The sequence below is a fragment of the Heptranchias perlo genome, chromosome 6 (assembly GCF_035084215.1).
Source record: "Heptranchias perlo isolate sHepPer1 chromosome 6, sHepPer1.hap1, whole genome shotgun sequence".
NCBI lineage: Eukaryota > Metazoa > Chordata > Chondrichthyes > Hexanchiformes > Hexanchidae > Heptranchias > Heptranchias perlo.
In genome coordinates, this window is record NC_090330.1 from 107,603,180 (window position 1) to 107,630,617 (window position 27,438).

The 27,438-nt window shown below is 45.3% G+C and overlaps 1 protein-coding gene and 1 long non-coding RNA gene across 4 annotated transcripts in view; one reads left to right on the forward strand and one right to left on the reverse strand.

Annotated features, from left to right (window-relative positions):
- The window catches only part of LOC137323124 (uncharacterized), a 28,523-nt gene extending 22,660 nt beyond the window's left edge, over positions 1 to 5,863 (reverse strand). The window contains exon 1 of the long non-coding RNA XR_010963315.1: positions 5,728 to 5,863. This is a non-coding gene — a long non-coding RNA (uncharacterized lncRNA). The remainder of the gene's footprint in view (positions 1 to 5,727) is intronic.
- The window catches only part of farp1 (FERM, RhoGEF (ARHGEF) and pleckstrin domain protein 1 (chondrocyte-derived)), a 240,541-nt gene that overhangs the window by 101,653 nt on the left and 111,450 nt on the right, over positions 1 to 27,438 (forward strand). For all 3 annotated transcript variants that reach the window (XM_067986578.1, XM_067986580.1, XM_067986579.1), the window contains exon 3: positions 26,816 to 26,920. In XM_067986578.1, coding sequence (XP_067842679.1) covers positions 26,816 to 26,920 — 105 coding nt within the window. The remainder of the gene's footprint in view (positions 1 to 26,815; positions 26,921 to 27,438) is intronic.

The window sequence follows — 27,438 nt, forward strand, 5'->3', positions numbered from 1 at the left end:
TTTTAATGATTCTTGACTGTTAGTCAAACAGCCTTTTTCCCCCCATCGCCAATATTTTTTTAACCAGTAAACGAAAATGTTCGAAGGAAATGAAAAAAAACTTTTTTTTTTAATGCCCCTGTGATTTTGCTCCCAGCAGTGTCCTGGAGAATAATTCCTGGAGACTCCAGGACAATCCAGGAGGGTTCGCAACCCTTATGCATATCTCGTGGCCAAAACCTGGGAAATTGAGGGCCAGCTAAAAGTAAATAATTTTGAAATTATTAATGAGGCTCTCGCTCATCATTGGTGAGGGGCTCCGATAATCATAAGAAATAGGAGCAAGAGAGTAGGCCATACAGCCCCCCGAGCTTGATCCCCATATCCCTTGATTCCCCTAGAGTCCAAAAATCTATCGATCTCAGCCTTGAACATATTTCCAACAACGTTCACCTGAGGAAGGAGGAAGCCTCCGAAAGCTTGTGAATTTAAAATAAATTTGCTGGTCTATAACTTGGTGTTGTAAAATTGTTTACAATTGTCAACCCCAGTCCATCACCGGCATCTCCACATCTTGAACATATTCAACGACTGAGCATCCACAGCCCTCTGGGGTAGAGAATTCCAAAGATTCACAACCTTCTGAGTGAAGAAATTTCTCCTCATCTCCGTCCTAAATGTCCGACCCCTTATCCTGAGACTATGCTCCCTGAGACTCTCCAGCCAGGGGAAACAGCCTCTCAGCATCTACCCTGTCAAACCCCCTCAGAATGTTATATGTTTCAATGAGATCACCTCTCATTCTTCTAAACTTCTTGTTCACTCAGAGGATGGTGAACCCGTGGAATTCTCTACCACAGAAGGCAATGGAGGCCAAGTCATTAGATGTATTCAAGAAGGAGATAGATATATTTCTTAATGCTAAAGGGATCAAGGGATATGGGGAAAAAGCGGGAACAGGGTACTGAGTTAGACGATCAGCCATGATCATTTTGAATGGCGGAGCAGGCCCGAAGGGCCGAATGGCCTACTCCTGCTTCTGTTTTCTATGTTAAACGCCAGAGTATAGGCCCATTCTACTCGACCTCTCCTCATAGGACAACCCTCTCCTCCCACGAATCCCAGTTGTGAAAAAAAAACACAACAGGCTGCAAGATCCTGGCATGGAGCAGGGAGTATACCTACTTCCGAGATTTTTCCCGAATCCCATCACCACGTGGACGTGCGCAGATCGGACTCCGATCGCCAAATTGCTTCATTCGTTCCTCGTTCTTTGCGAGAATAGAAAGAACTGCGTTAACGTCTTGGGGATCAGCACTGCCCTCAAATTATGAATGGGAGGCCCAGAGGCAGGTTGAGCGTCATGTCTGCCAAAGGTCAGGGGTGAAGGGGGAGAGGCAAGTGCCTCTCGGGCTCGTGCATGCCAAGCATCAATGGACTGCTAAGATCTCACTCATTGCTGGAGGGCTTTCCATGTTAGATCTGTTGGTTTTTGGCTGCAGTGTTAAGGTGAAAGCATTTCCCACGTTTGGAAACTGGAACAGTCTAGTTGGCTCAATGCTCTCATGATTTCATAATAAATTACCAATATGCAAAAGCAGCAACAAGGCTTTAGTGTTGTCAGGAAACCTGAACCCTGCTGAAAAGAAAAAATGAGTAGGAAGAATGTGTCAAGAAAGGAAAAGCCCTAAATATATAACCTTGTTGGAGATTATTCGCTGAATGATTTCTCCCTAAATCCCGTAAAACAGACAACTGCAGCATTGATCGAGAGTAAAGCTTGTGTCAACACGCAGCCAGTTAATTCTGCTGCATTGACCTCAACATCTGGATTAGTTTCTAGTTCAGTGGACGCTGGTGAGATCCAGCCGTGTGAGCAAACAATAAAAGGCCATTGTAAACAATTTTACAACACCAAGTTATAGTCCAGCAATTTTATTTTAAATTCACAAGCTTTCGGAGATTTTCTCCTTCCTCAGGCAAACGTTTGCCTGAGGAAGGAGAAAATCTCCGAAAGCTTGTGAATTTAAAATAAAATTGCTGGACTATAACTTGGTGTTGTAAAATTGTTTACAATTGTCAACCCCAGTCCATCACCGGCATCTCCACATCAATAAAAGGCCAGGCCAGGCTGTGACTGGGCTCCCGTTCAATTGATTAGTGATAACCTGCAGGGCAGGGAGACACCTGGCAAGTCAGAAGGCAGTCAGTTATTTCCATCAGGGGAAGATTAAAGAAAACAACTTGGAGAGAAGAATTGATGTGTGGACCAGTGTTGAGTGCAAGAAGACATTTTGCCAATTTAAATAAAGAATGATTGAACGATACAGCACAGAAGGAGGCCATTCGACCCACGTGCCTTTGCTGGCTCTTTGAAAGAGCTATCCAATTAGTCCCATTCCCCCTGCTCTTTCCCCATAGCCCTGCAAATTTTTCCTTTTCAAGTATTTATCCAATTCCCTTTTGAAAGTTATTATTGAATCTGCTTCCACCGCCCTTTCAGGCAGCGCATTCAAGATCAGAACAACTGGCCGTCTTTAAAAAAAAATTTCTCCTCATCTCACCTCTGGCTCTTTTGCCAATTGCCTTAAATCTGTGTCCTCTGGTTAGCGACCCTTCTGCCAATGGGAACAGTTTCTCCTTTATTTACTCTATCCAAATCTCCCCTTAACCTTCTCTGCTGTAAGGAGAACAACCCCAGCTTCTCCCATCTCTCCACGTAACTGAAGTCCCTCATGCTGCCGTTGTAGTAAATCTCCTCCGCACCCTCACCAAGGCCTTGACATCCTTCCCAAAGTGTGGTGCCCAGAATTGCACACAATACTCCAACTGGAGCCTAACCATCAAGGTTTAGTGTAACTTCCTTACACTTGTAGTCTATGCCTCTGTTTATAAAGCCAAGGATCCTGTATCTAAAATCAGTTGGCCTCAGCGCTTCCGGGTTGGAGAAAACCAGCAGGTTTTCCACTCCTGACAAATCGCTAGTTGTCTGGGTGTTGAGTGAGGACAGCAGCAGGTTTAGCTGTGATGCACCTCTGCACAAATAACCTGCCGACGCAAATGAGCAATGATCAGTTGGGTGAGGCACCAGGGGTCGAATGGTGCCCGTGAAACCCCCGGCAACGAGTCAACATCTTCAGGAGAGAAAGAGAGCGGGAAAAAAAATGCGCAGTGTCTTTTGGCACCACTGTGTCAGCCAGTGAGTTGGAGGTGGGGCGTGACTTACGGCAGGACTCACAGCAAGCAGTCTATTTCACAGCAAACAGAGTCTGTTTAAACAGCGCGTTACAGCAAACAGTCCACAGAGTCTATTTAAAAAGAGTCTCTACGAACTACAGCAACTTCTCCCGATAAAAGCAGGGTGATTTCTCCAGCAAAATGCAGTGAGCGGAGGATAGTTACACAATACAAATTATGTGCGTAAAATCAACCCCAGCTACTTACAGCAGCGTGGTCTCCAGACTGGGGGATTCCCCAATCACCTCCATTCTGGCTGCGAATAGTGGTGACACAATATGCAGCCAATAAAAATGTCGTGGAGAAATAAAACAGGTAAGTGTTCTCCGGTGGTTCTGTGGATAAATTCCCCGGCCACATGTTTGAACTGAGTCACGGACACCAGCAAGGCCCTTTGTTCAATCGTCAGTCTGTGTTGGCTGATTTTAGCCGGACTGCTGTTGGTGGGGGGCATAAATACAACTGGCCTCGGTGTTACTAAGTTAGGAAGGGGAAAGATGAGTCGGAGTTTCTGCTGATCGCTGAAGTCTCGTGCTGAAATCGGGTTCAGCCGACACAATGATTTTCTCGTGTCTTGCAGTGTGTGGTTTACTTTCAAGCAAGAGGGCCGGGTATTGCTTTTATTTCCAAGGTAAATGTATCTTACCCTCCACCATCGCCATAACCCTGGCTGATGTACTGGATCACCCGTCCCTCCTGTTCCACAATCTCGAGCTCGGTCTCTGGGTTGCAGCTCTGTTCCCAAGGCGCCACAGGAGGGCGGCCGTGTATTTTTCACTGCTGTCGCGTTTTGGAAAGTCGATGGGGAGGCAGCCCGCATGTCGGGAAGCTGAAGTGGAGAGTGATATTGGGCGAGGTGTAAAACTGGCGTTCCACCCGATCCCGTGGGACTCACGCCCAGCGAGTTAGGTTAAAATGGCCCCTGATATTTCACCCAGTTCCACTGATCGCAGAGGGGCGGCTGATACAATACAACTTATCTTTCTCGCAAGTTAAATTTATTCAAAATTATCTCAGCAAAACACAGTAAAGTCAATCCCGTTGCGATTTTTAAAGCAAGAAATGTCAGTAGCACAAACCTTTATTGCTTCAACCAGCGTAAATACCAATTTAGAACATTCAGCAGCATAGAGACACATCTACTCTTTACTCATCTAGTTCTTCCATCTTTAATGCCCTGGGGACAACTTATACCTTACAATACAGACAGCGTCAGGATTTATGTGGCAGGATTAATGAGCTGCTACTTCCTGCCTGGCAGGTGTGTCTGGATAATAATGATGTGTGTGGCTATGGAGAGCAGAAGCTTAGATGATACTGAGTACTGCCAGCACCGACAGAACTGTCACTTCATAGCGTTTAGTCGGAGTTTGAACCTTTGTTAATTTGTTGCTGCTGATCAGATAAGGTATGTACCCTCTCTCTGCTTTTGCCCTTCCTTGACTATGTAAGTGCTGTGAAATGCGTCATGAATATTTACATGTGATATTCAAAATAATTGTTTTACATAGTATTTACAGCACAGAAACAGGCCATTCGGCCCAACTGGTCTATGCCGGTGTTTATGCTCCACACGAGCCTCCTCCCTCCCTACTTCATCTCACCCTATCAGCATATCCTTCTATTCCTTTCTCCCTCATGTAGCTTCCCCTTAAATGCATCTATGCTATTCGCCTCAGCTACTCCTTGTGGTAGCGAGTTCCACATTCTCACCACTCTCTGGGTAAAGAAGTTTCTCCTGAATTACTTATTGGATTTTTTAGTGACTGTCTAAACTTCTTTACCCAGAGAGTGGTGAGAATGTGGAACTCATTACCACAAGGAGTAGTTGAGGCGAATAGTAAAGATGCATTTAAGAGGAAGCTGGATGAGTGACTATCTTATATTTATTTAAAGACATTTTTAGTGTCAGTGGCCATGTTTTTTTTATTTAGAGTCGCTTTAAAGTAGAACAAATTTGCTCCCCCCCCCCGACCCCCCTTGGGCTAGTAAGTGAAGACATTACCCAGAGTAATTGGAAATGAAAAGCATGTCATTCACGCTTTGATCTCCACATAAATAGTTCAAGCAAACGCTTGGGATATTGTACCTGTGCAGAAAATAAACTAGAGGGCCCAGGTTTGATTCCTGACCTGTGCCAAATGACTCAGTCTCAGCAAGGGCAATGATTATGGCGGTGCAGTTGGTTTCGTATCCCCTGTTCACCCGCTGTGCTCGCTGGCCTACATTGGCTCCCGCTCCGGAAATGCCTCGATTTTTAAAATTCTCATCCCTGTTTTCAAATCCCTCCGTGGCCTCGCCCCCTCCCTACCTCTGTAACCTCTTCCAGCCCTACCACCCTCCGAGATCTCTGCGCTCCTCCAATTCCGGCCTCTTGCGCATCCCCCAATTTTAATCGCTCCACCGTTGGCGGCCGTGCCTTCAGCTGCCTAGGTTCTGAGCTCTGGAATTCCCTCCCTAAACGTCTCCGCCTCTCTCTCTTCTCCTTTTAAGACGCCCCTTAAAACCTACCTCTTCGACCAAGCTTTTGCTGACTCTTCTCCTAATATCTCCTTACGTGGCTCGGCGTTTGACCACTCCTGCGATGCGCCTTGGGACGTTTTATTATGTTACGGCTCTATGTAAATGCAAGTAGTTGTTGTTGTTGTTGCTGTTGGCCTAGGGAGTGGAATTCAGCCAGGCTTCCTGCTGCCAATCGCAACTGAGTGACCACCACTGCAAAAATGAGCCTGGATGGATGTTGGCCAAGGACAACAGTAGCTGTTAGGTCCCTCTGTAGTCAAATATCCTGCTGAGCTGAAGACGTTTGTGTTTGGAAAATGGCCACTTCAGTGAGGCACCAGAGGACTTCAGCCATCGATGGATTTGTACACCAGTTTGTGCCAATGCCTTCAGGGGAGGAGGGGAGAAATTTAACAATGACTTCCAAGTACGATTTTGATGAAGTGAAAGTACTGAAGGGAGTTTTCTCTTTGTTTTACCATTTAACATCATCGTGTTGTTAGTACCGCTGCACGAAGAACAACATCCCCGGATGGGGACAGCTCCAACAACACTCAAGAAGCTCGACACCGTCCAGGACAAAGCAGCCCGCTTGATTGGCACCCCATCCACCACCCTAAACATTCACTCCCTTCACCACCGGCGCACAGTGGCTGCAGTGTGCACCATCCACAGGATGCGCTGCAGCAACTCGCCAAGGCTTCTTCAGCAGCACCTCCCAAATTCACGACCTTCACTGCCTGGAAGGACAAGGGTAGGAGGTTGCACGGGAACCTCCATCACCTCCAAGTACCCCTCCAAGTCACACACCATCCCGACTTGGATATATATCGGCCATTCCTTTATCATCACTGGGTCATGTTCCTGGAATTCCTGACCTCTCAGCACTGTGGGAGCACCGTCACCACACGGGACTGAAGTGGTTCGAGAGGAAGGCCCCCCCCCCCCCCCCCACCACCTTCTCAAGGGGCAACTAGAGATGGGCAATAAATGCCGGCCTTGTCAGTGATATAGAAACATAGAAAATAGGAGCAAGAGTAGGCCATTCGGCCCTTCGGGCCTGCTCCGCCATTCAAAATGATCATGGCTGATTGTCTAACTCAGTACCCTGTTCCCGCTTTTTCCCCATATCCCTTGATCCCTTTAGCATTAAGAAATATATCCGTCTCCTTCTTGAATACATCTAATGACTTGGCCTCCACTGCCTTCTGTGGTAGAGAATTCCACAGGTTCACCACCCTCTGAGTGAAGAAATTTCTCCTCATCTCGGTTCTGAATAGCATACCCCGTATCCTGAGACTGTGACCCCTGGTTCTGGACTCCCCAGCCATTGGGAACATCCTCCCTGCATCTAGTTTGTCTAGTCCTGTTAGAATTTTATATGTTTCGATGAGATCACCTCTCATTCTTCTAAACTCTAGTGAATATAGGCCGAGTCGACCCAATCTCTCCTCATACGTCAGTCCTACCATCCCGGGAATCAGTCTGGTAAACCTTCGCTGCACTCTCTCCACGACAAGGACATCCTTCCTCAGATAAGGAGACCAAAACTGCTCACAATACTCCAGATGTGGTCTCACCCAAGGCCCTGTACAACTGCAGTAAGACATCCCTGTTCCTGTACTCAAATCCTCTTGCAATGAAGGCCAACATACCATTCGCCTTCCGAACTGCTTGCTGCACCTGAATGCTCGCTTTCAGCGACTGGTGTACAAGGACACCCAGGTCTCGTTGCATCTCCCCTTTTCCCAATCTATCACCATTCAGATAATAATCTGTCTTTCTGTTTTTACAACCAATGTGGATAACCTCACATTTATCCACGTTATACTGCATCTGCCATGTTCTTGCCCACTCACCCAACTTGTCTAATTCACACTGGAGCCTCTTTGCATCCTCCTCACAGCTCACATTCCACCCCAGCTTTGTGTCGTCTGCAAACTTGGAAATGTTACATTCCGTTCCCTCATCCAAATCATTGATATATATTGTGAATAGCTGGGGCCCAAGCACTGATCCCTGCGGTACCCCACTAGTCACTGCCTGCCACCTGGAAAAAGACCCGTTTATTCCTACTCTGTTTCCTGTCTGTCAACCAATTCTCAATCCATGCCAGTATATTCCCCCCAATCCCATGTGCTTTAATTTTACAGTAACCTCTAGTGTGGGACTTTATCAAAAGCCTTCTGAAAATCCAAATACACCACATCCACTGGTTCTCCCCTATCAATTCTACTAGTTACATCCTCAAAAAACTCCAGTAGATTTGTTAAGCATGATTTCCCTTTCATAAACCCATGCTGACTTTGTCCAATCCCGTTAATGCCTTCCAAGTGTTCTGCTATCACATCTTTTATAATCGACTCTAGCATTTTCCCCACTACTGATGTTAGGCTAACTGGTCTGTAATTCCCTGCTTTTTCTCTCCCTCCTTTTTTAAATAGTGGGGTTACATTTGCCACCCTCCAATCTGTTGGAACTGTTCCAGAGTCTATAGAATTTTGGAAGATGATCACCAATGCATCCACTATTTCCAGGGCCACTTCCTTTAGTACTCTGGGATGTAGATTATCAGGCCCTGGGGATTTGTCAGCCTTTAGCCCCATTAATTTCCCTAGCACTATTCTTTTACTAATACTGATTTCCTTCAGTTCCTCCCTCTCACGAGACCCTTGGTTCCCTAACATTTCTGGCAGGTTATTTGTGTCCTCCTTTGTGAAGACAGAACCAAAGTATGTGTTTAATTGTTCTGCCATTTCTTTGTTCCCCATTATAATTTCCCCCATTTCTGACTGTAAGGGACCTACATTTGTCTTCACTAATCTTTTTCTCTTGACATATTTATAGAAGCTTTTGCAGTCAGTTTTTATGTTCCCTGCTAGTTTACTCTCATACTCTATTTTTCCCCTCTTAATCAATCTCTTTGTCCTCCTTTGCTGAATTCTAAATTGCTCCCAATCCTCAGGCTTGCCGCTTTTTCTGGCAATTTTATATGTCTCCTCTTTGGATCTAATATTATCCCTAATTTCTTTTGTAAGCCACGGTTGAGCCACCTTTCCTGTTTTATTTTTGTGCCAGACAGGAATGAATAATTGTTGTAATTCCTGCACACGTTCTTTAAATATTAGCCATTGCCTATCCACCATCATCACTTTTAGTAAAGTTCCCCAATCTATCATAGCCAACTCACACCTCATACTTTCGTAATTTCCTTTATTTAGATTCAGGACCCTAGTTTCGGATTCAACTACTTCACCCTCCATCTTAATGAGGAATTCTATCATGTTATGGTTGCTCTTCCCTAAGGGACCCCGCACAACAAGATAGTTAATTAATCCTTTCTCATTGCACAATACCCAGTCTAGGATCGCCTGTTCTCTAGTTGGTTCCTCAACGTATTGGTCTAGAAATCCATCACATACACACTCCAGGAATTCCTCCCCCACAGTATTATTGCTAATTTGGTTTGACCAATCTATATGTAGATTAAAGTCACCTGTGATCATAGTTGTACCCTTGCACGTGTCTCTAATTTCCTGTTTAATGCCCTCCCCTACATCCCCACTAATGTTTGGGGGCCTATAGACAACCCCCTCCAACGTTTTCTGCCCCTTGGTGTTTCTTAGCTCCACCCATACAGATTCCACATCGTGATTTTCCGAGCCAATATCCTTCCTCACTATTGCATTGATTTCCTCCTTTACTAACAACGCTACCCCACCTCCTTGCCCTTTTTTGCCTGTCCTTCCTAAATATTGAATACCCCTGGATGTTCAGTTCCCATCCTTGGTCACCCTGCAGCCATGTCTCCATAATCGCAACTATATCATAACCGTTAATATCTATCTGCGCTGTTAATTCATCTACCTTGTTTCATCTACCCTGACGCCCACATCCCGAGAATTAATTTTAAAAACTGCTAGTGTGAGAGGTGGTGCCAGAAAATACGGTGGCTTCGTGATTTTCACAGTAAACATCTTAACAGGGCATTAGGAAAGCTCTCTGGTGAAGACTATACTCCTGAATGATTGAAACCCATCGCTGTTGTAAAAACTTTTGTCGGACTTAAATTTTTGCATTGCCGTTTTATTTTGCTGTTTAGATGATTTCGTATTGCAGATGAGGAAACTGTTGCTACGGTAACAATCAAAGCTGATCTATGATGCTAATAATCGCACTAACAACCCTGCCTCTCCCTGCAGGGATACAGAAACCCTTGAGTGTAGGGTGTGTGTTAACGATTTGCTTTCAGCGTTGATCGAACATTCAGCCCATTTGCACAAGAAGGGCCGTTGTCTCTTTTATCATGAAACCTTTAGCCTGTCACATGAACACACGTTAAAAATTCTTGCCAAAGGGCTAATAATAATTAGTGTAGCTGCAGGCCTTTGTGGGGCTGTCAGTTTATCGTCCTTCCTGAGCTTTGCCTCTACTGCATGCTCGGCCAGGAATGATCACCTACTTTGCTACATGACCTGACCATTTATGGGTATCAGCCGTGGCTCAGTGGGCAGCACTCTCGCCTTGGAGTCAGAAGGTTGTGGGTTCAAGTCCCACTCCAGAGACTTGAGCACATAATCTAGGCTGACACTCCCAGTGGAGTACTGAGGGAGTGCTGCACTGTCGGAGGTGCCGTCTTTCGGATGAGACGTTAAACTGAGGCCCCGTCTGCCCTCTCGTGTTGACGTAAGAGATCCCAAAGGAACGGGGGAGTTCTCCCCTGGTGTCCTGGCCAATATTTATCCCTCAACCAACATCGCTTTAAAAACCTGATCATTACCACGTTGCTGTTTGTGGGAGCTTACTGTGTGCAAATTGGCTGCATAACGACATTTCAAAAAGTACTTAATTGGCTGTAAAGCGTTTTGGGACGTCCTGCGGTCGTGAAAGGCGCTATATAAATGCAAGTTCTTTTTAAATTTGCAGAACACTCATTAAAATTAAAAGCAATCCACGTTGAGCGTGATTGCAGTATCTTCTGCTTCAGTCACCAGCCACTGCACGTCGGCCCGATGCTCCATCGTGATCGTCGCCAGTTTGACCGCTCGTGTCACATCTGTCGCTGTGTGCCCTCTACCGACTCACTCCTTAATCACCTGACTATTGCAGTCCTCAGTTGAAGCCAGCAATTGCTGTCCAGGCCCTCAGCTGTAGCCTCGTGGCGGAGTCAGCGATATTTGACGCACTGTATCGGGATCGTAAATTACTTTGTCTTGATCTCAGTTATTGTTTTAGTTTCAATCCCCTCACGGATTTTTGCTTCTCCTTCCCTTGACCTATAATCTTCCTCGTTTGCACATATCCTAAACACCTGCACAAACGCTGGAAGATAATGAGATCCTGGGGGAAGACAACACGGTTTAGTTTTGAAGATATCAAATTTTAAAGTAGAATTGGATGGCATTTCAAATTGTTTCCAAATGTGAATCATTCAAAAGGAAGCTGATGTTTTTTACAGTGTGAATATTTTTTGTGCATGCAGCGAATAATGTTAATGTCCTCCCCGGACTGGAACGCATCACCTGTATCAACAACATGTTCCCCATTCAGCTCCAAATGGAGTTGAGTTCACAGCATGAAACTGCCCTTCACTTCGACCCTGGTTGGCACTAACTGGTTGACCTCACTCTGAGAGGCCATTAGAGAACAGTGTGTGGAGAAAGGAGAGTGCACACTGGGACTGTAAATGTTCCGATGCTAGTTACGTAATACTGCCCGGTAATAAAGAAAGAACGAACGAACTTGCATTTATATAGCGCCTTTCACGAGATGTCCCAAAGCGCTTTACAGCCAATCAAGTACTTTTGAAATGTAGTCACTGTTGCAATGTGGGAAACGGGGCAGCCGATTTGCGGACAGCAAGGTCCCACATACGGCAAAGTGATAATGACCAGATAATTTTTTTTAGGTGTTGGTTGAGGGATAAATATTGGCCAGGGCACCGGGGAGAACTCACCTGCTCTTCTTCGAAAGAATGTCGTGGGATTTTTTTTTTTACACCCACCTGAGAGGGCAGATGGGGCCTCGGTTTAACGCCTCATCCGAAAAACGTCGTGACTTTACGATGCCGGTTAGCAGGGGTCCCTGGTCAGAATGCTACGTGCCACTTCAGCACACGAGAGATTCGAGAACCTATGCTCACAAAAAAATTTCATTTCAACAGACTTACAATTCACCAGAGGTCAAATTCTCTCTCGCCCCCTCCCTCCCGCCATCACTCTGCCGTGGCCCATTTTAATCTAAATCTTTGCTGGAAAACCCCCCCACTAAATTTGAAATGCTTCTTGCAGCGAGACATCTGGTCTCCTAGCAACTGTGTGCAAGCTGTGCATTCCGTTTGTATGGAATGTTGATTCTGATCCAAGAGTAAGCTATCTGATTGATCAGGAGCGGAGGGGCAATAATTTATAACCCGAGCTCTTTTCCCTAGTAAGGAGAAGGCTGAGGGGTGACCTGATAGAGGCCTTTAAGATAATGAAAGGGTTTGATGGGGTAGACGTGGAGAAAATGCTTCCGCATGTGGGTGAATCCAAAACTAGAGGTCATAAATATAAGGTAGTCACTAATAAATCCAATAAGGAATTCAGGAGAAACTTCTTTACCCAGAGAGTGGTGAGAATGTGGAACTCGCTACCACAAGGAGTGGTTGAGGCGAACAGAATAGATGCATTTAAGGGGAAGCTGGATAAACAGATGAGGGAGAAAGGAATAGAAGGATATGCTGATAGGGTGAGATGAAGTAGGGAGGGAGGAGGCTCGTGTGGAGCATAAACACCGGCACGGACCTGTTGGGCCGAATGGCCTGTTTCTGTGCTGTACGTTGTCTATACTGGCAGACGATGTGTAACGGACTTTTGCTGTGGCAAGTTTTGTTTTAGCGCCAGGCAAAGCCAACTCAAAGAACAAGAGTCATCGGCCAGAATCAGAAGGGCCTGGGGCCTGGGCTTTTAGAGAGAGAATTAAAATTAGATTGTGTACACTAAGTTTTAAAAAAAAAAAAAATAACTACTATCTCAGGCAGCATGATTGGAAGGGCTTCAATATTTGGGTTCAGTGCCCCCAGGCTAAAGTGGAGAAAAATATCTGCTTCTGATTACTGTTGAATCTCTCTGTCTGCCTGCCTGTCCCGCTCGCCGTCTGCCTGCCTGTCCCGCTCGCCGTCTGCCTGCCTGTCCCGCTCGCCGTCTGCCTGCCTGTCCCGCTCGCCGTCTGCCTGTGTGAGGGCAGGGTAAGACTCAGCTGTGACGTCCCTTTGGTGAATATCCTACTATCACTCTCTGTCTAGGCTCACATATGAAGAACGACCACTGGGCAAAATATCGGAGCCCTGTGTCAGCCCGTGTTTTCAGGGGAGAAAGGGAGAAAATATATCCTTTCTAAACTTTCCAAACTCTCTACAGCTGGATGATTTTCGCACAGATCTCTGACTTGTAATCAAAGGACACAATTCAAGGTGTGGGATGGGCATGTCAGTTCCCAGGGCTCTTGCTCCCGATTGCTGTCCAGCACTCCCTACTGGTGGTGTGTGTGTTTGTGTCAGGACATTGGGTGAGGATGGGATAGATCAGAATCAGCTCTCGGTCTCCCATATCCCGCTGTCAATCACTGACAAGGTTCACAAGAGTAATGGGTGAGGTACTGGAGAAAAGCAAAGAACTTGCGTTTTAAATTGCTCCTTTCACGACCTCGGGGCGTCCCAAAGCGCTTTACAGCCAATGGCGTACTTTTTTTTTTTGAAGTGTAGCCACTGTTGTAATGCAGGGAGCCAACCTGCGCACAGCAAGATCCCACAAATAGCAATGACCACTGCTTACAGATAGCTCTTTCCCCCACCCCCCACCTCCCCTATATGAGAGAGTACCTGACATCCACTTGATGCTGTTACGCGGTGAAACGGAAAGACCAGAAATTGTGGAGTCGGGTGTTGCTGGTCTGGACCCTGGTCCTGCCACTCCATGATGCCAAGTCAGTGGGTGCCTGCCAGCAGTGCCCACATTATACACTCTTCCTACATTCCAGCTATAGTTTTCTTTCTTTCTTTGTACTTGTAATCCCCAAATTACAGTGATTTCAGAAACGTTTCCAGGGAGGAGGAGAAGTTATTTTTTTTTACACACACAGCGAGTTGTTATGATCTGGAATGCGCTGCCTGAAAGGCCGGTGGAAGCAGATTCAATAGTAACTTTCAAAAGGGAATTGGATAAATACTTGCAAAGGAAAAATTTGCAGGGCTACGGGGAAAGAGCAGGGGAGTAGGACTAATTGGACAGCTCTCTCAAAGAGCCAGCACAGGCACAATGGGCCGAATGGCCTCCTTCTGTGCTCTATGATTAGCAAGTTCCTGAGCTTTGTGTGAGCACTGATAGATTCACATTAATGTTTCAGCAATCTCTGTTTTGTTAGTTTATTAAGGTAGCTGATTTTTAATGGTTATAGATGAATTGCAGTGCTACTTATTCTGCTCTTTTGTAGATTTGAGTTGCTTGTACATGAGAGAGAAAGGACGGAAGATTGTAGAATGATCCAGCACAGAAGGAGGCCATTCAGCCCATCCTGCCTGTGTCGGCTTATATTTACCAAGTCCGAATTTACCCCAGTGGAAAATAGCTGTATTATTTTTTTTTTACTGGGCTGACTCATTTATGTTCTTTTAGTTCCAGCTGAGATTCCATTATTCATCAGGAGCCTTGTGCATGCCGACACTCTGGTCACACTCATGGAAGTTTCCAGAAATGTGCCCCTTGAACTTTTTAATCAGCTGTTCACAGCTAAGAATTTTGGAATGTCACAGATGTAACTAATTTCCCACTCGTGAGATAAGGCTGCAGTTTCGCATTGCTCCAACATCTCAACCTGGAACCGTTTTCAGCTAACTATAGATTTATAACCGCGTGAGGAGAGATCAGAAGAGTGTCCGAGGGATGATTTCCCTCTGTCCTGCTCCCAAATGGCGCCTGATAAACAGGGGGCAGTGCGGCAGAACTATAGGCACTAATTCTTTGCTCCTGTTCTGCTCCTGAGCAGCCCAGCGCCCAAATTCCCTGAAGAGGGTAAAACAATTGCATCCAAGTGAATGTCACAGGGCTCTGCACACAAATTTCCTCTAATAGCATTGAGTGCAGTTGAAGGGGCAAACTGCTTGATTCCAAAGTATCTGTCTTAAGAAGCAGGATAATATTTGCTCTTTGCAATTTAAAAAAAAAATAGATTTTGCTGCTTCTGTACTTCTTGCAGGAGGCTGTTAGTATTTTACACCTGGTGATGGAGGCCGTGTCCAGCATTGTCATTCCCGCTCCCGCTAACTTTGCGATATGGCTGATTTAGAGGTGGATGAGGGGAGATGACCACAAGTCCCCTTGACGAGCTGTTAGTCTTTCACCTGGGCTTCTCCTGAGTCACTAACACCTGCTTCCCTATCACAACAGCAACAACGACTTGCATTTATATAGCGCCTTTAATGTAGTGAAACGTCCCAAGGCGCTTCACAGGAGCGATTATCAGACAAAATTTGACACCGAGCCACTTGAGGAGATATTAGGACAGGCGACCAAAAGCTTGGTCAAAGAGGTAAGCATTAAGGAGCGTCTTAAAGGAGGCGAGAGAGGTTTAGGGAGAGAATTCTAGCTTAGGGCCTAGGCAGCTGAAGCCAACGTTGGAGCGATGAAAATCGGAGATATGCAAGAGGCCAGAATTGGAGGAGCGCAGGGATCTCGGAGGGTTGTAGGGCTGGAGGCGGTCACAGAGAGGGGGAGGGGCGAGGCCAGGGAGGGATTCAAACACAAGCATGAGAATTTTAAAGGAAATTTTAAGAGGAAATTTCTGCTCATCCAATCCTGGATGTCGGGACAAACAGCGTGACAAATCAGAGGCAGTGGAGGGGTCGAGAGAGGTGTGGTGGTGAGAAGAAGAAACGGGGGTCAAAGGAAATATTAAAAACGCACAATTTTTTTTTAATGTCCCTGTGATTTTTCTCCCGGGTTTTTGCTCGCAGCAGTGTCCAGGAGATTAATCTTCAATTCCTGGAGACTCCAGGGCATTCCTGGAGACTCCAGGGCATTCCTGGAGACTCCAGGGCATTCCTGGAGACTCCAGGGCAATCCTGGAGGGTTGGCAACCCCAGCCAGAGCACATTATTACCAAATCATAACGTACATAATGCATCGATGGATTTGCAGACTGAATGATAAATCTAATGATGACCTTGCAAGCTGCTGGAGCGACCCTGTTATTCCCGTTTGCCAGACCGAGCGGGCTACCCGGCCGCCCCACTGAGTTGAATTTTCTATTTTCTGGTGTGTAGCACTCTTGTCTATATTGCTTTGGCAGTGGGTCAAACCCACAACCCTTAGTTTTCCAGGCTGCAGGGTACTTCATTTCCTGCGCACTCTCCTCCTCCTCCTTGTGGCTTGTCTGAGTGACACCTGATTCTTAGCACAGAGCCTCTTTTGATATCAGCCCTCGTGTACCCCAGCACCAGGCAACTTCACCGGCAGAAAGGGAGAGTGCAAAAGCAGCAGGCAAAAAACATGGGCTATCATAAAAATCATACAGCACAGAAGGAGGCCATTCGGCCCATTGTGCCTGTGCCGGCTCTTTGAAAGAGCTATCCGATTAGTCCCACTCCCCTTGCTCTTTCCCCATAGCCCTGCAATTCATTCCTTTTTGAGTACTTACCCGTTTTCCCTTTTGAAAGTTACGATTGAATCTGCTTCCACCGCCCTCTCAGGCCGTGCAATTCCGGATCATAACAACTCGCTGCGGAAAATATTTCTCCTCATCTCCCCCTCTGGTTCTTTTGCCATTCAATCAGATTGTGACTGATTTGTATGTCAACTCTATTTGATTCCTAACCCTAGATACTCTTGCCTAATAAAACTCTGCTGTTCCAAGCCCAGCCACTCTCCTTGCACCAGTAATGCACTGGTTTTACCACCAACTGACCAGTCTTGTAAACTTTAATGAAGCTCCTCTGTTGGCTTAGCGAATAAAGGCGCAGTCTTGGGCCAATTCTTAATCCGCACAAACCAAAAAGGGCCCGGGTTCCATTCCAGGTCTGTGCTGAGCTAGCTGACCTCAGTTGAGGCAGAAGTTGGCCTTAATGGGCCTGGACTAAAGAGCTGGAGATATCAGCTAGGACTTACTCCCTTGATCATCAACCCCTGCGCTCCTCCAATTCTGGCCTCTTGCGCATCCCCGGTTTTCATCGCTCCACCATTGGCGGCCGTGTCTTCAGCTGCCTAGCTCCTAAGGTCTGGAATTCTCTCCCTAAATTTCTCCCCAAACCTCTCCACCTCTTTCTCCTTGTCTAAGGAAGGATATACTTGCCTTAGAGGGGGTGCAACTAAGGTTCACTAGATCGATTCCTGGGATGAGAGGGTTGTTCTATGAAGAGAGGTTGAGTAGAATGGGCCTATACTCCCTGGAGTTTAGAAGAATGAGAGGTGGTCTTATTGAAACATATAAGATTCTGAGGGGGCTTTACAGGGTAGATGCTGAGAGGTTGTTTCCTCTTGCTGGAGAGTCAAGAACTAGGGGACATAATAGCAGGATAAGGGGTCGGCCATTTAACACTGAGATGTGGAGGAATTTCTTCACTCAGAAGGTTGTGAATCTTTGGAATTCTCTACCCCAGAGGGCCACGGATGCTGAGTCGTTGAGTTTGTTCAAGGCTGAGATAGGTAGATTTTTGGACTCTGGAATCAAGGGATATGGGGATCGGGCGAGAAAGTGGAGTTGAGGTCGAAGATCAGCCATGATACTGAATGGCAGAGCAGGCTCGAGGGGCCGTATGGCCTACCCCTGCTCCTATGTCTTATGTTCCTAAGACGCTCCTTAAAACCTACCTTTTTGACCAAGCTTTTGGTCACCTGTCCTAATATCTCCTTATGTGGCTCGGTGTCAAATTTTGTTTGATAATCACTCCTGTGAAGCACCTTGGGGCGTTTTACTACGTTAATGTCGCTATATAAATGCAAGTTGTTGTTGTTATTGTGAAGTGCTGGAGGTCAGGGAGCAAAAGGGACTGGGCTGTGCTGCAATGCCCCGTATGGTCTATTAGGCTGCCAATCCTCACTGTTTGAACTGATGGAGAAAGAGCAGCTACTGAGATGAGGCGCTGATGTCCTTAACGACCTGCACCTCAGCAAGGGTTGCCAACCCCTCCAGAATTGCCCTGGAGTTTCCAGGAATGAACGATATTTCAGAGTGAGGTGCATCAAAATAGGTTATGTTTTTAAACCCAGTATTTTTTTTTTTAGTGGCATTCGCTGACATTGAGTGACAGTCATTGGGTCTGGGAAGAATGCAGTAGCACAGATTAAACCGCGCTAAAGGCGTGTGTTACTTCCTGAGGAAAGAACAGAACTAGGGTAAGGTCGTGGAAACATTGACAAATGTGATCACAATAGTACGAACAGAGGGAGAATGATCTTTTTCCACTGCTGTAATAGGTGATTTTTATTTTAACGAGTTGGGGTTGTGCACAGTGGTGTTTGCTGCCTTTAAACAGCCGATTACAGACCCAGTCCCACACGTTTTAAACAAACTTACAGCATAGAAACAGGCCATTCGGCCCAACAGTTTTATGCTGGTGTTTATGCTCCACACGAGCCTCCTCCCACCCTACATCATCTCACCCCATCAACATATCCTTGTGTTCCCTCCTCCGAGCCTTCTATTCCCATCTCCTAACCCTCTATTCCGTTTATGACACAGCCATCATGATGCCTTAAGCCTTTCCCTTATTTGGCCGGTCTACTTTCCACTGACTGCTCAAGACTCGTGGACCGTTGCTGATGGCTGTAAGGAGCAGTCTAGCCACAGGAGCTATTACTGGTGGTGACTGCTGTGTTCTTCACCGCTGGCGGTTTTGCCGTTCGCACCCCAGTTAACCCAGCACAGGCTGGGTGGGGTTGAAACTTGCAACACCTTGATCTGCATGAGTCAAGGTCTCCCCTCCCCTGGGCAGTTCATGCACCAACTGCGCTGAACCGTCAGGAGCGTTGTGCTGGGTCTCGTTATTCCTTGCTCTTAAATCTGTGATCCGAGAACTCTGGAACACAACGCCCCTGAAGGAACCTTCCTAGTTACCACCAGGAATAGCTTCTGTTGCTAGGCTGCTCTTCACCGGTCTTAGCAACGGCCCCTGAACCTCCAAATCCGTTCACCAATCGGAAAACGTAAGGCATCGTGCTAGCGTAAAAATGTAGCCTTTGTTTTAGAGATGAAGGATTGAGTGTGGGTCAGCTGCGAAGCACAACAAGCAGCAATCAACACTGCGCTGAGCTCCCCTCGAGGGTTGCCAACCCTCCAGGATTGCCCTGGAGTCTCCAGGAATTGAAGATTAATCTCCAGGACACTGCTGCGAGCAAAAACCCGGGAGAAAAATCATTGGGGCATTTAACAAAAAAGAATTGTGTTTTTTTTTTCACTTTTTTGGAGCACTTGTGTTTACAAGTTATAAAAGTATTCATGACAGGATAAGAAGGCTGTTTGACTGACTGTCAAGAATTATCCAATTGGGTAATGAAGAGTCTTTTCGCTTTCCGATTGGCCGTGGGAAGCCGGTGCACCGCGAGGATGGACGTGTTGGGCGACCAATGGCAGGGTGGGCGGGGGTCATGTGATGAAACCTCCAGGAATACATTCAACCAGAGTTGGCAACCCTATCGTCCCCTGCCCTTCCCCCCCCCCCCCCCCGCCCCATAAGATAAAATCACCCATTACAGCTGTACAAAGACAATTCCACACACAGTTGTGTCTGTAATGCATTTAATAGAGCCCCAAGTACATTTAATAGTTTGGTTTCCTCTGAGATTGTGATGTTTATGGACTTCTTGGTGTGCATGTGATTGCTAACACTGGATGACAGTTGCTTTGTATTGAATGATAAAGGGGGATTTGGAGGGGTATCTTGGAATGATTTAATAGGCAAAGGAATCGTAACTTGTCATGAACAGGCAGATGCTGACTGCTGTGAAACTGTGACAGCTGCCAGGAGACAAAGAATTGTTTTTTTCAAGAATTTTGGCGTACGTCAAGTCACGATGAATTGTTACCAAACCATGAATCTGTCTTTGTACAATGGAATAGGATTTCTAGATATGCAGAAAATGCAAGTCAAGAAGCATATTTAATTCAGGCTGGTGATCTGTCATGCATGTTAATTAATAATAAGTGGATTCATAAATGAATCAGAAATATGAGACAGCCAAATCTCTCTGCTACCATTTAAAATTTAGCAAGTTTTTGGATGTTAGTGAACAAACTCTACTTGCATCCATTTCCCTGGACAGAGAGTGGCACGGTTGGCAGTATAACTTGAGTCTTCCACCCTTACATTGCTAAATATAGGTACTGTTTCTAATCGGTACCTGCACTATGACAATGTCCTAAAGCAATTATGGTACCAAGAAAAACCAATGATGTAAATACTGCAATGCAAGAATCGCCCCACTGTTGGCTGGTATAAAAGTGTCAAATATCAATTAATTTAATTCAGATTTCTTACAGTATAATCCCGTGTTTATTTATGTAACAAAACTTTGTGTTCCAGTCAGGACCACCTGAGTGAATAAGAATCTGTCAGTTCCTTAAGGGCTACATTTTGTTCTTTTCACAAATACCAAGTGTTTGATTTTACTTGTGGAAAAACAAATGCAATTTTGCTTTTAAAAGTTTTTGTGCTTTTCAAACTTATTTGCATTAACAAAGAAAAACAGAGCAGGCATTTAATCTCTGTAACCTCCTCCAGCCCTACAACCCTCCGAGATCTCTGTGCTCCTCCAATTCTGGCCTCTTGCGTATCCCCAAATTTCATTGTCCCACCATTGGCGGCCGTGCCTTCAGCTGCCTAGGCCCTAAAGTTCTGAAATTCCTTTCTAAACCTCTCCTCCACTAAGACGCCCCTTAAAACCTAACTCTTTGACCGAGCTTTTGGTCACCTGTCCTAATATTTTGTTATGTGACTCGCTGTTAAATTTTGTTTGATAATCACTCCTGTGAAGCGCCTTGGGAGGTTTTACTAGGTTCATGTCACTGCTGTTTTATAATGTTCTTCTAAAACACCTAAATTGATGGCAGTGACTTGTGTTGAGATTTGGTTCCACAGGTGGTGGGGAGCTGTGGTATTTCCACACCTGCTCATTCCTCATGTGTGAACCTGGGCAGTGAGTGGCTCGTACACTATTTTGGGGGCTAACTGTCCTCTTAGAAGTTCTTGGGTGTAAAATCAGGGTGCGGAGGGTCACATGCCCCTTATAGAACCTGTCGGTACGGACAGGAAATTGGGTGGGTGCCATTACGGGCATGGCCCTCTATACACAGAACCCTCTACACCCAAATTAATGAAGGGAAACTTCCCCCTTTGACTATAAGGGACACTGTAGCTAAGCATGAACATGTCCTCACCTGGCATCTGTACACACCTTTCTGTACAGATGTTACGAACTCTAGCTGTTTTCCCGCCCTCTATAACCTGGGAACACTAGAGTGTCTTCATTAGATATTTTTCCACCAAGTTACTAATTTTAATTAAATAGGAATATTTCTGGATCAAGATATGCCAATAATATTCTGTGAGATCGTTATTAGTCATTCTTAATTAGAATAGAACAGGTGACTCTACTTTCCATTTTTGGTAGTCTATCTGGAATTCACCACGATTATCTAGCACAAGACACCAAGTGCTGTTCACACAGGATCTTAAGATTGCTTTTCAAAACATTAACACATCTCCTAAGTAGAATTGCAGTAAAGTATCACATTCTCCTTTTCGTCTTTTGGATGAGATGTTAAACCAAGGTCCCATCTGCCCTCTCAGGTAAATGATCCCATGGCACATTTCAAAGAAGAGCAGGGGAGTTCTCCCCGGTGTCCTGGCCAATATTTATCCCTCAACCAACATTACTAAAAAAACAGATTATCTGTTCATTATCACATTGCTGTTTGTGGGACCTTGCTGTGCACAAATTGGCTGCCACGTTTCCTACATTACTACAGTGACCACACTTCGAAAGTACTCCATTGGCTGTAAAATGATTTGGGACGTCCTGAGGTCGTGAAAGGTGATATACAAATGCAAGTTCTTCCTTTCCCTTTCCCTTTCTTGATATAGGCCAGTTATCTAATAGGTGATGAACAGCTTCAAAGAGCAGGCATGGTCTGCAGAGACTAGATAAAGTTTTCTTTTAATTGGCTTTATGGCGAGGGCAGCATAGAGCATTTCCCCTGTGCAATAATTCACATTGTAATGGAGAACGCCATTGATGGATATGTGTGATAGATCTGTGCAGTCCAGGTAATTATGTTTAATATCGGATTGAAGCGTACAGCCAAAGATTTGATCTGGAACTCAAAACTAAACTCGAGTTTCAGAAAGAGTGGTTAAATTTAGTTGCAGTATATTTAGGTGGCCATTCAGCAATATTTTAACAGGCTTCTGGAACAATAAAGGTTCTTTTTTCTCTGACCTACATTGGCTCCCTCAACCAACATCGCTAAAAACAGATTGTCTGGTCATTTTCGCATTGCTGTTTGTGGGATCTTGCTGTGCGCAGATTGGTTGCCGTGTTTCCTACGTTACAACAACGACTACCCTTCATAAAGTACTTCCATTGCCTGTAAAGCCCTTTGGGACGGCCCGAGGTCGTGAGAGGCACTGTAGAAATGCAAGTCTTTCTTTTTCTTTTAATGTATCGCTCAGCAACTCACTGAATCATCAGAGGAGCTGTTAAAAGTTCCTTTTAATGAGAAATGACTGAAAGGGAACCTTATTGCAATTAGAATGGGATAGGCTTTATGCCACAGTAGTTTGATTCTCGGGCTAGGATAGGTCAGTTCAGCTAGATTACAATCTAATTGTTAAACACATGTTTTGTTTCATTTATGTAATGTCATATTTATATTACCACAATTCGAAGTGGTTGTTTAATAGCTTTAGCTGCTAGTACTGTGAAATGTGCCCTCTTTGTATTACAGGGCAGATTCCACAGCGTTGAGGTAATGAAGACATGCGTAGTTGCATGAAAGTCTTGTATTTGAGACTTAGCCATTTATTCCCCTGAGGGCAGGGGGATGGTTCATAAAGGCCAGTGATCGGGAAACTGCAACATTGGCCTGTTACGCCGTTGTTACTTCTAGACTCGAATATTCCAATGCACCCTCCGTAAACTTCAGCTCATCCAAAACTCTGCTGGCCGTATCCTAACTAGCACCAAGTCCTGTTCACTCATCACCCCATGCTCGCTGACAGATCCCTCCATGGCCTCGCCCTCCCTATCTCTAACGTCTGTTCGGCCCTACGGCCCTCCCAAGATCTCTGCGCCCCTCTGATTCTGGGCCTCTTGCGCGTCCCCAATTTTCATCGCTCCACCATTGGCGGCCGTGCTTTCAGCTGTCTAGGACCTAAGCCCTGGAAACCCCTCCCTAAACCCCTCTACCTCTCTCTCTCTCTCTCTCTCTCTCTCTCTCTCTCTCTCTCTCCTCCTTTGAGACATCAAGCCACATAAGGAGATATTAGGACAGGGGAACAAAAGCTTGGTCAAAGAGGTAGGTTTTGAGGAGCGTCGTAAAGGAGGAGAGAGAGGTAGAGAGCCGGAGAGGTTTAGTGAGGGAATTCCAGAGCTTGGGGCCCAGGCAGCTGAAGGCACGGCCGCCAATGGTGGAAGGAAGAAAATCGGCAATGTGCAAGAGGCCAGAGTTGGAGGAGCGCAGAGATCTCGGAAGGTTGTAGGGCTGAGGGAGGTTACTTACGACTTGCCTGATATGTGTATGTGATGATGCACGATTTAGCTACCTCAAGCATGCAGCATTAGTGCCAGGACCTTCACAGCGCTTAGGTACTGAGCAAATCTTCCATGTCACAAATATTTACTGGCATAAGGGTGATGGATTCCAGGCAGCATTAGTTTATGTGTGCAATGCTCCAGATGGGGGCTGACGACAATGTCATGTTTTTCAATATAATTGCAGCTTTAGATTTGTATCACTTCTGCTTTCTAATTGCCATCTTTTTATATTTCTCCTTGTTGACAAGTACAAGTATATAAATAACCTTGCTGGCAATTTTTGTATTCTCTGTCAACACTTGGCTTAATGAAGTTATCTTGTGTCATTGTGACCCACTCTGTGAAATTACTTATGGCCTGTTCCCATTGGGTCGCCCTTCACAAGACAGTGTCTTCACTTATAATTGAATTCCCAGGAAAATGACAGTGCAGAATCCACAAGGAAGAGGAAATGAAGACACACTAGTGAAGACCTCACCCAGTTGCCTACTGCGGAAAGCTCTAGAGGGAGGTGGATAGAATCGTAGAATGGTTACAGCGCAGAAGGCGGCCGTTCAGCCCATCGAGTTCATGCTGGTTCTTTGTAAGAGCAATCCAGTTAGTCCCCTTCCCCCACTCCTTCCCCATAACCCTGCAAATTTTTTCCTTTCAAGTATTTATCCAATTCCTTTTTGAAAGCCACGATTGAATCTGCTTCCACCACCCCTTCAGGCAGTGTATTCCCGATCATTACTACTCGCTGCGTAAAAAAGCTTTTCCTCATGTCGCCTTTGGTTCTTTTGCCAATCACCTTCAATCTGTGTCCTCTGGTTCTCGACCTTTCTGCCAATGGGAACAGTTTCTCTTTATTTACTTTATCTAAACACTTCATGATTTTGAACACTTCTATCAAATCTCCTCTCAACCTTCCCTGCTCTAAGGAGAACAACCCCAGCTTCTCCAGTCTATCCACTTAACTGAAGTCCCTCATCCCTGGAACCATTCTGGTAAATCTTTTCTGCACCCTCTCTAAGGCCTTCACATCCTTCCTAAAGTGCGGTGCCCAGAATTGGACACAATACTCCAGTTGTGGCCGAACCAGTGCTTTATAAAGATTCAACGTACTTCCTTGCTTTTGTACTCTATGCCTCTATTTATAAAGTCCAGGACCCCGTATGCCTTTTTAACCATTTTTTCAACCTGCCCTGCCACCTTCAAAGATTTGTGCACAAAGATCCCCAGGTCTCTCCGTTCCTGCACCCCCTTTAGAATTGTACCATATAGTCTATATTGCCTCTCCTTCGCACTTCATCTGCCACATGTCCGCCCATTCCACCAGCCTATCTATGTCCTCTTGAAGTCTATCACTATCCTCTTCACTGTTTACTTCCAAGTTTTGTGTCATCTGCAAATTTTGAAATTGTGACCTGTACACCCAAATCCAAGTCATGAATATGTATCCAAAAAAGCAGTGGTCCCAGTACCGACCCCAGGGAGACACCACTGTATACCTTCCTCCAGTCCGAAAAACAACCGTTCACCACTATTCTCTGTTTCCTGTCGCTTAGCTAATTTCCTATCCATGCTGCCGCTGCCCTTTTTATTCCCTGGGCTTCAATTTTGATGACAAGCCTATTATGTGGCACTTTATCAAACGCCTTTTGGAAGTCCATATTCACAACATCAACCGCATTGCCCTCATCAACCCTCTTATGTTATCTCATCAAAAAACTCAATCAATCAAGGCAAAAATCAAATTAGCCTTGAAAAAATCCGTGCTGGCTTTCCTTTATTATCCGAGGTTAAACTGACTGGCCTGTAGTTGCTGGGTTTATCCTTTTACCCTTTTTTGAACAAGGGTGTAACATTTGCAATTCTCCAGTCCTCTGGCACCACCCCCGTATCTAAAGAGGATTGGAAGATTATGGCCAGCACCTCCGCAATTTCCACCCTTACTTCCCTCAACAACCTAGGATGCATCCCATCTGAACCGGGTGACTTATCTACTTTAAGTACAGCTAGCCTTTCTAGAACCTCCTCTTTATCAATTTTTAGCCCATCCAGTATCTCAACTACCTCCTCTTTTACTCAGACTTTGGCAGCATCTTCTTCCTTAGATGAAAAGCTTTGGGTCGTGCAGCAATGTTGATCTCATTCTGACAAGTAACTGGTCTGTCTTTGGTATGGAGCTAGGCTTGTGATCAATTGTTTTAGATTTGCAAGGTTGAACAATCAATGATGCATCCGACCCCCATGATACGCCATTTTAACTATGATCCCCATTTCATTTCTTTTACTAAGAGTTTGCTGTTGTTACCTCATGAGGCACAACCTAGTATAGAGGTTGCCAACTCTGGTCAGACATATTCCTGGAGGATTCATCACATGACTGCTTGCCCCGCCCCTCTTCTCCCCACATTGGTCATCCAACATGTCCATCCTCATGGTGCACAGCCTTCCAACGCCAATCAGAAAGTGAATACTCTTCATTACTCGATTGGATGATTCTTAACTGTCAGTCAAAAAGCCTTTTTACCCATGTCCAATATTTTTAAAACTAGTAAACAAAAGTGCTCAATTCTTTTTTAAAAAAACACAATTTTTTCATTGCCCCTGCAATTTTTCTCCCGGGTTTTTGCTCACTGCAGTGTCTGGGAGATTAGGTTTTAATTCCTGGAGAGTCGAAGGCAATCCTGGAGGGTTAGCAAACCCTACCCTAGTAATAGCAGTGATTTCCTGCTGCTTATCGGGGTTTCTGTCAGTATCGTCTCTCTATCCATATGGCCATATTACCCTTGTTTCCATATGTCTTTCATCTTTGCCTTGAGTCACTTAAGTGGTCTCTTAACAAATGTCTTTTGAAAATCTATATAAACTACATCCACTGCATTTCTTTTATCCTTCACCTCTTACTACTACAAAGAATTATATAACGTTGGTCAAACACAATCTACTTCTTAGAAATCAGTGCTGATTGGCTCTGATCAGCTCATGTTTCTCCAAGGTTTGTTGGACGAGGGTATTAATGGTTACGGAACCAAGACTTGCATTTTATACAGTGCCTTTCACGACCTCAGGATGTCCCAAAGCGCTTTACAGCCAATTAAATACTTTTTGAAGCGTAGTCATTGTTGCAATGTGGGAAACGCGGCAGCCAATTTTGCGCACAGCAAGATCCCGCAAACAGCAATATGATAATGACCAGATAATCTGTTTTTCAATGATGGTTGAGGGATAAATATTGAACAGGACACTGTATATTTCACAATAAATATTGCTGGTTAATGAATTAGTCTTTCCTTATTGTAACAATCCTCTGTTACTCTTTCCAGCTCAAGGCCTCCGGGAAGCTTCTGCTGGATTTGATCTGCCATAACCTCAACCTGGTTGAGAGTGATTATTTTGCACTGGAGTTTCTAGACCATCGAAAGGTCATGGTATGTAAAATAGGATATTACCATATAGTGCTCCCCTGCTGCTTCCTCCATCTAGCAATACACAAAGGATCCCATTTAAAAATAAAACACTATCAAATTATGATGCTACAGAGGATTGTCGACTTTACTGAAATATTGTTTTTTTTTAACCCTATTTGATCGGGTAGATAGAGAGAAACTATTTCCTCTGGTGGGGGGAGTCCAGAACAAGGGGACATAACCTTAAAATTAGAGCCAGGCCGTTCAGGGGCGATGTCAGGAAGCACTTCTTCACACAAAGGGGAGTGGAAATCTGGAACTCTCTCCCTCAAAAAGCTGTCGAGGCTGGGGGTCAATTGAAAATTTCATAACTGAGATTGATAGATTTTTGTTGGGCAAGGGTATTAAGGGTTACGGAACTAAGGCTGGTAGCTGGAGTTAATTGAATGGTGGAACAGGCTCGAGGGGCTGAATGGCCTACTCCTGCTCCTACGTTCCTATAATAGTAAAGCTAATGTTGGTATCAAGAGCTTTTTAAA